This window comes from Xiphophorus hellerii, chromosome 22, assembly GCF_003331165.1.
Source record: "Xiphophorus hellerii strain 12219 chromosome 22, Xiphophorus_hellerii-4.1, whole genome shotgun sequence".
Lineage (NCBI taxonomy): Eukaryota > Metazoa > Chordata > Actinopteri > Cyprinodontiformes > Poeciliidae > Xiphophorus > Xiphophorus hellerii.
Window position 1 is genome coordinate 12657077 of NC_045693.1, and position 14211 is coordinate 12671287.

Below are 14211 nucleotides of genomic sequence, written 5' to 3' on the forward strand. Positions count from 1 at the left end.
TGTGATTCACAATCTGCTGGCTACGGCGTGTCTACCCCCCGTTCCGTTTCCCTGTCTCCCCATGCTGCACTTTGGTTTAGCAAGGACACTGCTTGTCATTGCCTTTGAACCTTGAAGCAGGGAACCTCAGGGTGGGACTGAACTATGCAGGCTCAGGGAGCAGTCAAGCCTCCCGGTGGTGAAATGTGAAAGTAGAAGGACAGCTCAGATGAAGAGTTATAGCTGATGAATGAGGCCTGACACATATTGACAGGCTAAATTTGCAGCAAGCCTTGTTAGGTGTGACACATTTGGGCCATTGGCACCAACACTTTAAAATAAGTTAGGGCGGGAGTAGGAAAGATGGAGAGTGTGAGCAGCCTGTAAAATGACTTAGAAATTCAATAATTTGTCATGGTTAAATTTAGAGTCAGATGGGCTATTAATAGTGAATTATATATCTGCAGAGGATGATTACCTACTCTTATCACATTAAGTCTTGCTACCAGAGACGTGACTAATTCATTGCCGGTTCTCAGCAAGCCTTGTCTGAACCACTGCTACTCAGAAAACAGAAGCCATGATTACAATGGTGCGACTGCATGTATGGTAGTGGTGGCGATACAATAACATGGCTACTATTTGTGGATATTGAAAAGGTTATGCCATGATTTGATCAGACTGTGAGCTAATGTGCTCCCTTAGCCCCCAGACTGTCAGGAACAAGGTGACTGTCAAATCATTCACACACAGGAACTGAGCAGAATATTTCTCCATTAGGATTTTATTGTTATTACGAGAACTGGGGCAGAAGTTAAAGATTAAGGAGAGAAAAAAAAAGAACTTTTTACTCTTTACTTTTTGAATAGGCTTTATATTATTGTAAAATGAAAAAAACAACAAAAAAAACAATGTTGACAATGTTGAAATGTAACAATGTAATACATTCACCAGTTTTGTTATAAAAATAACATCCACAAATCAATGCTTCCACACCTAATAACTGGAATTATTGAAATAGAAAATAATGTACCTAATAAAAATGTGTCTACTCTCAACAGGATACAAGCACAAAGACATCTTATGCTTTATAAATATAGTTGATCTAATCCTTTCCACTTTTTTGCAGCAGCATTTTAAAAGAAATATTACCAATATGATGAAACACATTTTCATCGTCATCACAAACTTACAATGTTTTCCACAGATGCAGGAGCTGTGCTCAGTTGCACAATTTATTGTAAAAAAACAGTTGTTTTTGGTTTTTACGTGCTATGCAAAGATTATTACCAGCATTCATTTGGCCACCTTCAACAAAACTTTCTTTTGTTTGTTTGTTGAATTAGATTCACCCCTTCTAATTTTTTGAGGCGTCCGGGTTTTAAAAGCCCTGAGTTCTTGCTTCTTACATTTATTTGGAGATATGTTTAACTTTAATTTATAGTTTATTGTGTCCAATTTGATTGCCAGTGACAACTTTTATTGCTCCACACATGCTATAAGCTTTATGACCACTGTTTGTCTCTGTAAAGCCTTGTAGCGCTGTCAGTGTTGCTGCTCTGGAAAGACTTTGTTCAGTAGCCATTCAGCTTTTATGTGACAAGGAGAGGAGAAATGCATGAAGAAAGGAAAAGCTCTTATTATTACTTTTGTTAATTTTTAATTAGCGCGTTGACTAGTTGACACTCATGAGCAATAAACATCACAAAATAGACATTTTATCTTTTTTTGACACAATATGTACAAAAAAATAAAATTTGCATGCTGTGAAGAAACAGCAAGTAACATAGCATTTGTTTTGAAAAGTATTGTACCTAAAGAATTTTACTTTTGACAAGTACACTTTTAACATTCCAGGTTTTTCTTTTTGTAATTTGTTAGGATGTAAAGTTATGAATAAATAGGAAAAAAAAATCATCATGACCATAGACAATTGTCAAATTTCCTTTTATCTTGCAAACTAATTTGATCAGCAAAGAAAAACCTCATGTCATATGATTATAATGTATGCATCATGATGTGATTACCTCTTAGAAACTGTTTGAACTAAAAAATAATAAAGTGAGATATATTATTTGAGGATCAGATATGCATTGTAAGCCCATGTTGAAAATTGTTGACATCTACACATTTGCAGAGGGACATTAAGGAGGAAAAAGTTGATGAAGAAAAGGCTGGAGTCTGGCTGTGTGGCAGTTGTTCCTGCAGCACGAGGTCAGAACACTGTGGGGAGCTGTGCACACTCGTCTGCTAATTACACACTGCTCTGTGTCTCGTCAGTCCTGAAACTGTGGGGCCACTGGACAATCTGGCAACTCCCCAGCAGAAGACAACTAACACAAGCAAACAAAGAGACAGGGGAAGGAAGGAGGAACACATGCAGCCTAATTATGTTTACTTAGAACTTTTACCAGGCAGAGCATCTGCGGGTCAGAGAAGTTGTCTCATAAGAAGTAAAAAAATTTCTAATTCCAATCACTGCAGAGAAGTTTGCCATTTCCAGCTAGAGCTACCAAACCCGATAGAAGTTATTCAACAGGAAAACTGAAGATACACTAAATATTTGTATTAGCTTGAGGCAAAATTTTGCTCTTGTGGGCAATGAATCTTTAAAGCTATGTGAAACAAGATCTGTACGTAACACAGATATCTTGAGTGCTGGCCTACAAATGCCAGGGAGGTTACAGCAGGAAATGCCTTTTGTGACTTTCCATCCACTCAGCGATACGCCACCATCTTCAGCGTGGTGGAAGACTACCCTTACTGACACTGAGTCTTAAAAACGAAAACAAATTAGCATGTCCATTACACTCCGAATAAATAAAACACTGCTCCATAGTGTGGGGATATCGTAGTACACTGTCAGAGATCCTCTTGTGCAGAGGATATCATGTTCTATCAGTGTTGCTCAACTCCGCTTTCTTTGACACTTCACTCTACAGTCGAACATCATGTATCCACTTGAATTACCCACAAGATAACACAGAGTACACTCCCCCTTTCCCATAGGAGGTGTATCTGCAAAGCGATACTACATCACATGCACATACTCAGAATTCTGGTTTCTCAGGTGTCAACAGGAGCTTTAAATAACACATTAGCTTTAAAAATGGAATATGAGCTAATTGCAGTAAAAGGCCGGTTTGGGTATCAGAATTTGCCGCATGAGTACTCAGCAGTAAAGGGATGATCACTTTAGGTGGCGAACATACATTTATTCACATTGTTTTTATTGCTCTTTTTCTCATACATTCAGTTATTTTCCAAATAAACAGATTGCAATCAGGCCTTTTAAAATATAATATCAAAGGTTTTCTATTGAAGACTGAACCAGTTTCAACCTATTGGATCTGTAGTGGATGAAACACCAGAGATAAGAAATTATTTTAGAATGAATAAATGTTTAAAACCTTGAATGTGAAAACAGCCTCTGTCATAATGAGAGTTTTTGTCTTCATGAGAATATTTTTTGAAGAAAATAATAAAGTCTATTTTTATTCTTGGCTTTCTTATGTGACGTATTTCACTTTATTTTGAGTCAGCTTCTGATTGGTTTACCAGCACATTGTTATAACGCCTTCCTTGAAGGAGCTGGCTAACAGCGAACTGCTAGATTTCTCAAACTCAATTAGAAAGAAGAACATTTTGTAGTTTAATTAAATATCTTTTGTCTAATTGTTGTCTAATTTTCCTGCAAAGGTTTTTTCTTCTACACCTTGAACGTATATCCACCGTCCCTTTGCAACTCTCTTCATGAAATGTTCTTTTTGTGTCCAACCCAGCTCGAAATCCAAAGAAAAAAACGACTGAGAAACTCACCAAAACCAACCTGAACCAATAGCCTCCAGTCTGAGTAACCTGCCAGTCAGAACAACAGTCTGTGAGTTTTCACTGTTATCTGAACCAAAGTTCTTGCCTCTGCAGTCTTTATTCAGTTCTTCTACCAGATCAGAAGTGGTTCCTCAATCTTCAAATGGTCCTGCCTTTTAGGTTGCCCTTCAATTACCATGAGACATGAGAACTCAGAGTGGTAGTTATTCAGTAGAATTGATGGTTTAGTTTTCTAGGCATAAACTTTCCTTGTTTAGCCTGTGAAAAAAAAGCTTGCAGTATTTAAATTTTTACATCGCTTTTATTTCTCTTTCTGCATTAAACCATAAGTAAGAACCTTAGTCTGTTCATTTTTTCTGATTTGATTTTATAATTTATATATCTTGAACTGAGAAATATAGACAAATATACTTGATTCTTTAAATATATAATTGTTAAATGAGAATAAATTCTTCATAATGTATTTGAAATAGATTATGGAGCACATTTATTTATTTAACTTAATTTAGTTTAGTATGAACACTAAAAATCAAATTACAAAATTCCACCCATGTTCATTGAGTATATACTGAGAAATGAAATAATATCTAACTGTTTATTAATTTACACAATGTGTTTATATGTCTATGACCATATGGACCACTTCTATCATATAACATAATCTTCATTGTATTTTTGCTGCAAAAAAATGTCTTTGGGAATTTTAAGTCTCTAAGAGTAGATTACTGTAAGTTATTACCAGATGAGAAAAAGAATCCATATTGCAGTCTTATTTAGTCTTATGAAGCTCAACTTTGTGGAGACACAGGGGACAGTGGTTTTAACCCATTAATCATTTGATTTTCAAAGCTCACTGATAAACCACAGGGAGCGGCTACATCCTGTCTTTTATTTTAGTGTCTCGCCTTCATATTGGTCTAAATCATATACGAGTGTTGGGTCAAGAAATCAAATAAATCACAACAAGAACACAGCTGCAGGAAAGACTAATAACGAACAGTCCACCACATATTGATTTATGTTGTAATTTCTTTCGTAGGGAGACTTTCTGCAGGTTTCTTGAAAAAGGATGATCACAAGGAAAAGAAAAAATATATATACTACATGGATTGTGATTAATGGGAAAACTTGTGTTTGGGCTCAGCCTCAAAACAAAGGTGATGTTAGAAATGAACAACTCAACTGCAATCAATATTCTTAAATTAGAGCAAGTATGTGATATCTTTGTAAACAAAAAGCACTGTTGTAAAATCTTTTTTGTTGAGAGTTGAAGAACCACAACCAAAATGCATTATTATCCATGTTACCTTGTGTTAACATTTAGGAGTTAAATTTAAGAATTTTGAGAGAGAAGACCACAAACAAGAGAGGTAGAAAAAACTGGAGAGAGCACAACATTTGTTCAGTGTTCACCGCAAGTGTAAATTATGCAGACTGGAAACACATCTGTTCATTCTTACAAAGTTACGGTAATTGATGGTGAATCCGAATAAATTGTATTTTTTATACTAAAAAATATAACATCACTAAAGACTTTTTTTTTTCATTTATCCAATAGACTTCTTACACCTAAATATCACAATAACTAAGAGGTCAAGTAAAATAAATATTAATTATTTTTTATCATATGCATTAAAAAATAAATAACCAGATAAATTTTTTTTCTGCTAAACTTTATACGCTAGAAGGAGTACAATTCTCCAAATGAGACAACACTTGGACTTTTGATGAAAATACTATTGACAGCTCTGAAGGTGCTCCTGAATTTAACTGATTTACTTTCATGGATTTCACTGAAGAATCTGTAATTAAATATGGCAGCACAGCAGTGCGGTCCTCATAAGTTAAAGTGCCTTCAGAAATGCATGTATTGTTTTTTTTTTATTTTGTGTGTCTTTGTGTTTCCCTGTGATTTACTGGCACCCTGTCCAGTCAGCACAATATATCAGATTACAGTCATCTTCATAAGATCAGTGTGAGCAATACTGTAGATACAAAGAGCTACTTGGATGCAACATCTGGAAGTATTTTAGATCTGAAGGCCTCTTAATGCCTAAACGGAATGCATTGGGATAATACATTTAACCTACTAGATGGACTCTAACAGCCTCTAATGTTCACACTTGATATACATTTTTACTGGCTGAAATACTAATGATCACAAGGTGTGGTTGGAACATTGTGCAATGGTACAGATAAAAAAAGAATCAGGGAAATGTTTATAAATCATAATCAATATTGTAACTACAATTTTAAGCAAGAGTATTGCAATTACTTTCTTGATATAATGCAGCCTTGGATGTTACCATAAAGATTAAAGTTTGAAATTAAGCTTAAAGTTTAAGAATCACTAAATGGAAGGATAAATTTGACATTTAACTTGAGTGCATTTTCCAACTAAGAAGGCTTAAATAAAGATGTCAGCATATCACTTCGTATCACTTGTCAGATGAATAAAATACAACCACTATTTCACTCTGGGTTCAGCTAGTGTTGCTTTTGCAAAGGTCGCCAGTTCTAAACACATTTTAGAAACTCTTTTTCTTCCATTATACGTATCTGAAACGATGGACAAACCCACCTGCCAGAGGCAAAGTTGCCTTGGGCACAGGAAAATGACTACCAGGAGAGTAGAGATAGTGAGTCATGTGTACAAGACTAAAGCAAAGACAACCAGCTAAGGGATGTTTGTAGCTCAAAAACAATTACTGCTCCAGGCAAACTTATTTGAGTTCCTGGAACTGTTGCTCATGACAGGATACTTGGCGAAAATGGGATTGTCAATTTCAATGTTTATAGCTGAATACTGATCGAGTATTTTCTGGTTTGCATCCACAGAGAGCAGAAGGAAGCAGGGCAACCTTAAAAATACAAAAAAAAAAGAAAGAAAAAATATCAGCAGACTTATCAGCCTCACATTAGGGAAATTATTAACCTCTTGAAGACGCCTGTGTCTTTGAAGGATCCAAGTAAATTGCAAAAAATTATTTTGTGAGTTTTTCTTGTTAACTTACAAACTGTTTCAGTCTCACTGCAGTGAACATGATTTCAGCTGTTTTCATTTTATGTACTGCTATCAAGTCAAGGGGAGCCCTGGCTGAAGAGCTCTGTGGTTTTCCAACTGATCATTGAAGGCATCTCTTCCAATCAGTAAATACTGTGTATGATCCAAGGCACGGCACGCATTTACAACCTCCATTATAGTTGGTGTGATGTTGTGACTACAAATCAGTCAGTCTTTGATGTGCATGGAGTTAATTTCTAGTTAGGTGGTCTTGAGATTCCTCTGTAAATAAACCTGATTATGTCATTCATATGCAAATGGTCACATGACGTCAACTGTCTTTTCAACATGTCAGGGGGTACTTATGCTCGAACAAAAGGGCCCATGCTGGTTGTCGGGGTACAAACCAATGCTTGAATTTAGACACTGCCAATTCAGGGTTTGTTTTTTTTCCCCCACCTTAATTGGTTTACTGCTCAATTCGTTTCTTTTATCTCAGGTTTGCAACAAGAAGCTGGTACAAGTGGTCAGGGCTGGAAGTCATGCAGTCAAAAAAGCACACAACTACGTGCCTCAGAGCTGCATAATACACCTTATTTATCTACCATTAAAAGTTGCATTTCCTTGAGAGTAAAGGGGAGAAAGCCCACACTGAGCAGAATTGCACAGGAAGGCAATAGCCAGGCTTGAGCTGGTGTGAATGCACCGTAAAGCACAGTGTCAACTACGACATCTGACTTTTATTTTAGAAATTAGGAATTTGAGTCTGTAAATGTATGTAAATTTGTCCTGAAAATTATAAGAACCTCTATAGTTTTAGGTCTACTTGATTGCTTACTTAACTACAGATCATTTTTGGGGTGCGGTGGTGGCGCAGGGGTAAAGAGCGGCCCATGTATGGAGCCCTTAATCCTCGACGCAGCCATCACAGGTTCAATTCCTGGCCTGAAGACTTTTGATGCATGTCTTTTCTCACAACCCACTTTCCTGTCGGACAACTATCAAATAATGGCCACTACAGTCAACAAAAACAGAGGAACATAATCTACCCAAATTTTATCACTTTTTGTGACAACCCAGGTTGAGTGTGACAACGACGCATAGTGATTACAATACTCCCATTTAAAGGTGCAACAAGCACATATAAACAAAAAAGATCTTGACTCAGATTATGAGTGGAGATCGCTGATGAAGCTAACCTTAAAAATAGCATCGATAGAAGCATATTTGCATTTGTAAGCTTCTACTGGCTTTTGAGTGTGAATGTGGAGCAATGTATCAAATCTTTCAGGCCCTACCATGCTGACTTGTGCCACCAGCCAAAACAATATTCAAGAGAAAGTACACATCCCCATGACAACACAATTCCCTGACTGCAGCAACCTCCCCAAGCAGGACAAAGAGCTCTGACCTCTTCCATTCCCCTACTCACAGAATCTGGGTTTTTTGCCAACATTCTGCTACCCTTGCTCCAGTGGGTCAGAAAGGTTTATGTAGCACAAAAATAATCTACACAATACTGGGCATGTGTTTTAGAACTGGGGTTGATGGATGCACGTTCACTTCTGTTTTTATTTTCTTTTTTTTCCCCTCTGTGATAGACTACAGCTCTATAGCTGACTTCCAGTGTTGCTTTTTGTTAACTAAAATGTAACATGGTTATGATAAACATTTCTTTATGGAACTACTCTGACCATCTGTACCTCTTCCTTTGGAGTTTCAATAAATGGAAACACTTGTTGTTGGGAGTGTTTCCACTCCCAACAACAAGTTGGGAGTGGAAACTCCCAACTTGTTGTTGGGAGTTTCCATGGGAGGGCCCATGGGAGGGCCCACCACCCGTGGGAGGGGCCAAAGGGGTCGGGTGCAGTGTGGGATGGGTGGCAGCAGAGGGAGGGGACCCTGGCGGTCCGATCCTCGGTTGCAGAAACTGGCTCTTGGGACGTGGAATGTCACCTCTCTGGTGGGGAAGGAGCCGGAGCTAGTGCGTGGGGTCGAGAGGTTCCGGCTAGAAATAGTCGGTCTCACCTCGACGCACGGCTCTGGTTCTGGAACCAGTCTCCTTGAGAGGGGCTGGACATACTTCCACTCTGGAGTTGCCCAAGGTGAGAGGCGTCGGGCAGGAGTGGGCATACTTGTTGCTCCCCATCTCGGCGCCTGTACGTTGGGGTTTACCCCGGTGAACGAGAGGGTAGCATCCCTCCGCCTACGGGTGGGGGGACGGGTTCTGACTGTCGTTTGTGCTTACGGGCCGAACGACAGTTCAGATTACCCACCCTTTTTGGAGTCCTTAGAGGGGGTACTGGAGAGTGCTCCTCCTGGGGACTCCCTTGTTCTGCTGGGGGACTTCAACGCTCACGTGGGCAATGACAGTGAGACCTGGAGGGGCGTGGTTGGGAGGAACGGCCCGCCCGACCTGAACTCGAGCGGTGTTCTGTTGCTGGACTTCTGTGCTCGCCATGGATTGTCCATAACGAACACCATGTTCAAGCATAAGGGTGTCCATATGTGCACTTGGCACCAGGACACCCTAGGCCGCAGTTCGATGATCGACTTTGTCATCGTTTCATCGGATCTGCGGCCGTATGTCTTGGACACTCGGGTGAAGAGAGGTGCGGAGCTGTCCACTGACCACTACCTGGTGGTGAGTTGGCTCCGGTGGTGGGGGCGAAAGCCGGTCAGACCTGGCAGGCCCAAACGTGTTGTGAGGGTCTGCTGGGAACGTCTGGCGGAATCCCCTGTGAGACGGAGCTTTAACTCCCATCTCCGGCAAAACTTCGAACACGTCCCGGGGGAGGTGGGGGACATGGAGTCTGAGTGGACCGTGTTCCGTGCCTCCATTGTCGAGGCGGCCGATCGGAGCTGTGGCCGCAAGGTTGTCGGTGCCTGTCGCGGCGGCAACCCTCGAACCCGCTGGTGGACACCTTCGGTGAGGGATGCCGTCAGGCTGAAGAAGGAGTCCTATCGGGCCTTTTTGGCCTGTGGGACTCCGGAAGCAGCTGATGGGTACCGGCGGGCGAAGCGGCATGCGGCTCGGGCGGTTGCTGAGGCAAAAACCCGGGCGTGGGAGGAGTTTGGAGAGGCCATGGAGAAAGACTTCCGTACGGCTTCGAGGCGATTCTGGTCCACCATCCGGCGTCTCAGGGGGGGGAAGCGGTGCAGCACCAACACTGTTTATAGTGGGGATGGTGTGCTGCTGACCTCTACTCGGGACGTTGTGGGCCGGTGGGCAGAGTACTTCGAAGACCTCCTCAATCCCACCAACATGCCTTCCACTGAGGAAGCGGAGCCTGGGGACTCTGGGTTGGGCTCTCCAATCTCTGGGGACGAGGTCGCCGAGGTGGTTAAAAAGCTCCTCGGTGGCAGGGCCCCGGGGGTGGATGAGATCCGCCCGGAGTTCCTTAAGGCTCTGGATGTTGTAGGGTTGTGTTGGTTGACGCGACTCTGCAATGTCGCATGGACATCGGGGGCAGTTCCCCTGGATTGGCAGACTGGGGTGGTGGTCCCCCTGTTCAAAAAGGGGGACCGGAGGGTGTGCTCCAATTATAGAGGGGTCACACTCTTAAGCCTCCCTGGCAAGGTCTATTCAGGGGTCCTGGAGAGGAGGGTCCGTCGGATAGTCGAACCTCGGATTCAGGAAGAGCAGTGTGGTTTTCGTCCTGGTCGTGGAACGCTGGACCAGCTCTACACCCTCGGCAGGGTCCTGGAGGGTGCATGGGAGTTCGCCCAACCAGTCTACATGTGTTTTGTGGACCTGGAGAAGGCGTTCGACCGTGTCCCTCGGGGAGCCCTGTGGGGGGTTCTCCGGGAGTATGGGGTACCGGGCCCTTTGATACGGGCTGTCAGGTCCCTGTATGACCGGTGTCAGAGTCTGGTCCGCATTGCCGGCAGTAAGTCGGGCTCGTTTCCGGTGAGAGTTGGATTCCGCCAGGGCTGCCCTTTGTCACCGATTCTGTTCATCACTTTCATGGACAGAATTTCTAGGCGCAGCCAAGGTGTTGAGGGGATCCGATTTGGTGGCCTTAGGATCTCATCTCTGCTTTTTGCAGACGATGTGGTCCTTTTGGCTTCATCAGATCGTGATCTGCAGCTCTCGCTGGAGCGGTTCGCAGCCGAGTGTGACGCGGCCGGGATGAGGATCAGTGCCTCCAAATCCGAGGCCATGGTCTTGAGCCGGAAAAGGGTAGAGTGCCTTCTCCGGGTCAGGGGGGGTGTCCTGCCCCAAGTGGAGGAGTTTAAGTATCTCGGGATCTTGTTCACGAATGGGGGAAGAAGGGAGCGGGAGATCGACAGGCGGATTGGCGCAGCGTCTGCTGTCAAGCGGGCGCTGTACCGGTCCGTCGTGGTGAAGAGAGAGCTGAGCCAAAAAGCGAAGCTCTCGATTTACCGGTCGATCTACGTTCCCACCCTCATCTATGGTCATGAGCTTTGGGTCATGACCGAAAGAACGAGATCGCGGATACAAGCGGCCGAAATGGGTTTTCTCCGTAGGGTGGCTGGGCTCTCCCTTAGAGATAGGGTGAGAAGCTCAGTCATCCGGGAGGGACTCAGAGTAGAGCCGCTGCTCCTTCACATCGAGAGGAGCCAGTTGAGGTGGCTCGGGCATCTGGTCAGGATGCCTCCTAGACGCCTCCCTGGTGAGGTGTTCCGGGCACGTCCCACCGGGAGGAGGCCCCGGGGAAGACCCAGGACACGCTGGAGGGACTATGTCTCTCGGCTGGCCTGGGAACGCCTCGGGATTCCCCCGGAGGAGCTAGAAGAAGTGGCTGGGGAGAGGGAAGTCTGGGCCTCCCTTCTGAAGCTGCTACCCCCGCGACCCGACCTCGGATAAGCGGAAGAAGATGGATGGATGGATGGATGGATGGACTTGTTGTTGTTTTTTTCAGCATAAGACACTTAAGAGGAACATATTTAAAAACTAAATAATTATAAACATTTACCATAATTATCATTTCTGATGACTAGTGCATTCCCATTTTTTTAATGCCCTTGACTTTATGAATAAAAAATGAAAAACAAGATATTAGACAATGTTGTGCCATTCACACAGTACTTCCTAAAACTCCAGAAATACAACATTCCATACTTATTCAACCAAACTACCCGACCTTCATTGTTTTAAAAAGGATTCACTTTCACATTTATGAAATTTCTAAGTAAAGAACAATTTAAGTCTTTAGCATTGATTTTCTTACACAAAGATTTCCCAAATTGATGAAGGTCATATGACTCAGCAACCTAACAACAATATTGTTACATCTCTAAATGCAGCAACACAACCCCATCACGTTTTACAGGTGATTGATCCATGTTGGTATAAAGCATACAGGCTGAACTTGTATAGGTTTTTCAAGTGATACAGCACATTCACAATACTTTTACACTATGGTCACATTTACCAGCTGCACTCACAAATGCACAGACACGTAACCAATAGGAGAAGTGGACGGCAACTTGCCTTGCCCAGTGGCACTCTGACACTTGGCAGAGATCGAACCCTTCCTCGAGGCCATCATTTATTTATGTTTTGACTTTCACATTTATGAAATATAAAATATGTTTTTGTAAAAATATATAAATAAATAAGCAGCAATAAAAACAAAAAATGACCAACATCTCCAATCACTTTCATCCTATGAACACCACCAGGAGTTAGCGCCTGCTTATGGTTATTTACAAGGATCTGCCACAAAGATTTAAAATATTTTCTTAAAAATATAAACCAGAAACCTTATCCCTGATTTATTTAAATGAATCAAACCTTTGCACTTTCTATACGTGTAAATCTCCAGCAATACATGTCGGTTTCTGTAAATATATTGAAACTTAAGAAAAGGTTCACAAATATTTAAGCACCACTATACATTAGTTTAATCAATGCAGCCAGATCTGAGTGCATGCAATAAAGAATGACCTTAACATGGTACAGAATGATCTCATGGTAATTTGAAAAATTAGTTCAGTCCATTGGTATGCCAGTCTATGGCTGCATTCTGTACATATCAATTAATTATAGTACAAGGACAGTGTAGTCCAGAACACTCTTACTACTTGAGATATAACAGAAAAGCCACACAGAAAACTCAGCTTTGTTTATACCTCCAGGACATGGCACACAAAAAATGAAAAGCCTTAAAGAATTGATTGCCTGACAAAATAAAGTGGAGCTTGTTGATGTGCTGTGTATGGACTATATGTCTGCTGGAGATAGCAGTACTCACCCTCTCTCGATCGATTGCCTTTTGACCTTCTGATCCAAGTTCCCCCTGCAATGACAAGATTGAAAGTGTATAAGACTCAAAATGGCCTCTTGAAATTTTCACTTAAATATTTTTTGGGATTTTCTACATATCAGTTTCCTTACAGTGTGGTTCAGCTCACATATAACTGCAGAACTGCAGCTTTAGTAAAGTTTGTAACATATGTGAGATTATATGCAGCTTGTGAATAAGCTGCTTGAGCTTTACTAGCTGACTGCTTTCCACACACTCTGCCAGAAATGTGTGAGATGTTTTGGATCTTGTTGACTTTTTATTAGTGTGCAACTCATACATATACTAGGATGACCTCGGCCATCCCATAGCTCAAGCAGGCTGCGCTGTTTGAGTGTCCAGGCCAACTGGCTCTTTGCATTTATTGTATTAACAGATGGGGGGCAATTTTGCTCTCAAACATTTTCCCAAATAGTGTAAAAATGTTTGTCTCAGTCAAATATACTTCATAACACCACCATTAACAATTCACATGTCTAGAATAAATTAGTTTGACTATCTTTTCTTATCTTCTATATCCCATGTATCAAGGTTTGTGAGAAAATAAGTCACTGTGGTATAAGCTCAATGTCTTCAGTGCAAAAATATCCTGGATTAAGCCGCCTCCCATACTCAAGAATAATCCCATTGGCTGACATTTCAAAAGCCCCTTTCCAAAGGTTCTACACAATTGGTATACATGTGGATAGTATCAAATACAGGGATCTGCAACTTTTACAATCAAATGAGAAATTTTTGCTAAAATAAAACATGTACAAAGTCACAAATGTTACATAACCTTTAAAAAAAGAAAAGACAATTTACAGTACTATAGAAAATTTGATGTGATTTTAAAGAACCACTCAGTTATTTTTTCAGGTTTGAAAATGAAGAAAAAGTACATCTTTTGCAAAAAGAGGATGGATACATTTTCTTCTGTAGGATGTTGACATTTGTGGAAAATGATAACCTAATGACAAGAAAATTTGTTCTTAAAAATATTATTAACACTCTGTTGTTTTGTTGTGTTAATTCACTGCAATTATTCCACAAAAGAATGTAAACATTGCTAAAATCTGCATTCTTTTAAAATCATATGTACATTTACAAACATTTGTTTGTATTTTTTTCTTAATTTTCAGACAA

General features: G+C 41.2%; 1 protein-coding gene across 4 annotated transcripts in view; it reads right to left on the minus strand.

Annotated features, from left to right (window-relative positions):
* LOC116713583 (collagen alpha-1(XIX) chain) overlaps nucleotides 1-14211 on the minus strand; it is a 143714-nt gene that overhangs the window by 100856 nt on the left and 28647 nt on the right. For all 4 annotated transcript variants that reach the window (XM_032553782.1, XM_032553781.1, XM_032553780.1 and 1 more), the window contains exon 10: nucleotides 13036-13080. In XM_032553782.1, coding sequence (XP_032409673.1) covers nucleotides 13036-13080 — 45 coding nt within the window. The remainder of the gene's footprint in view (nucleotides 1-13035; nucleotides 13081-14211) is intronic.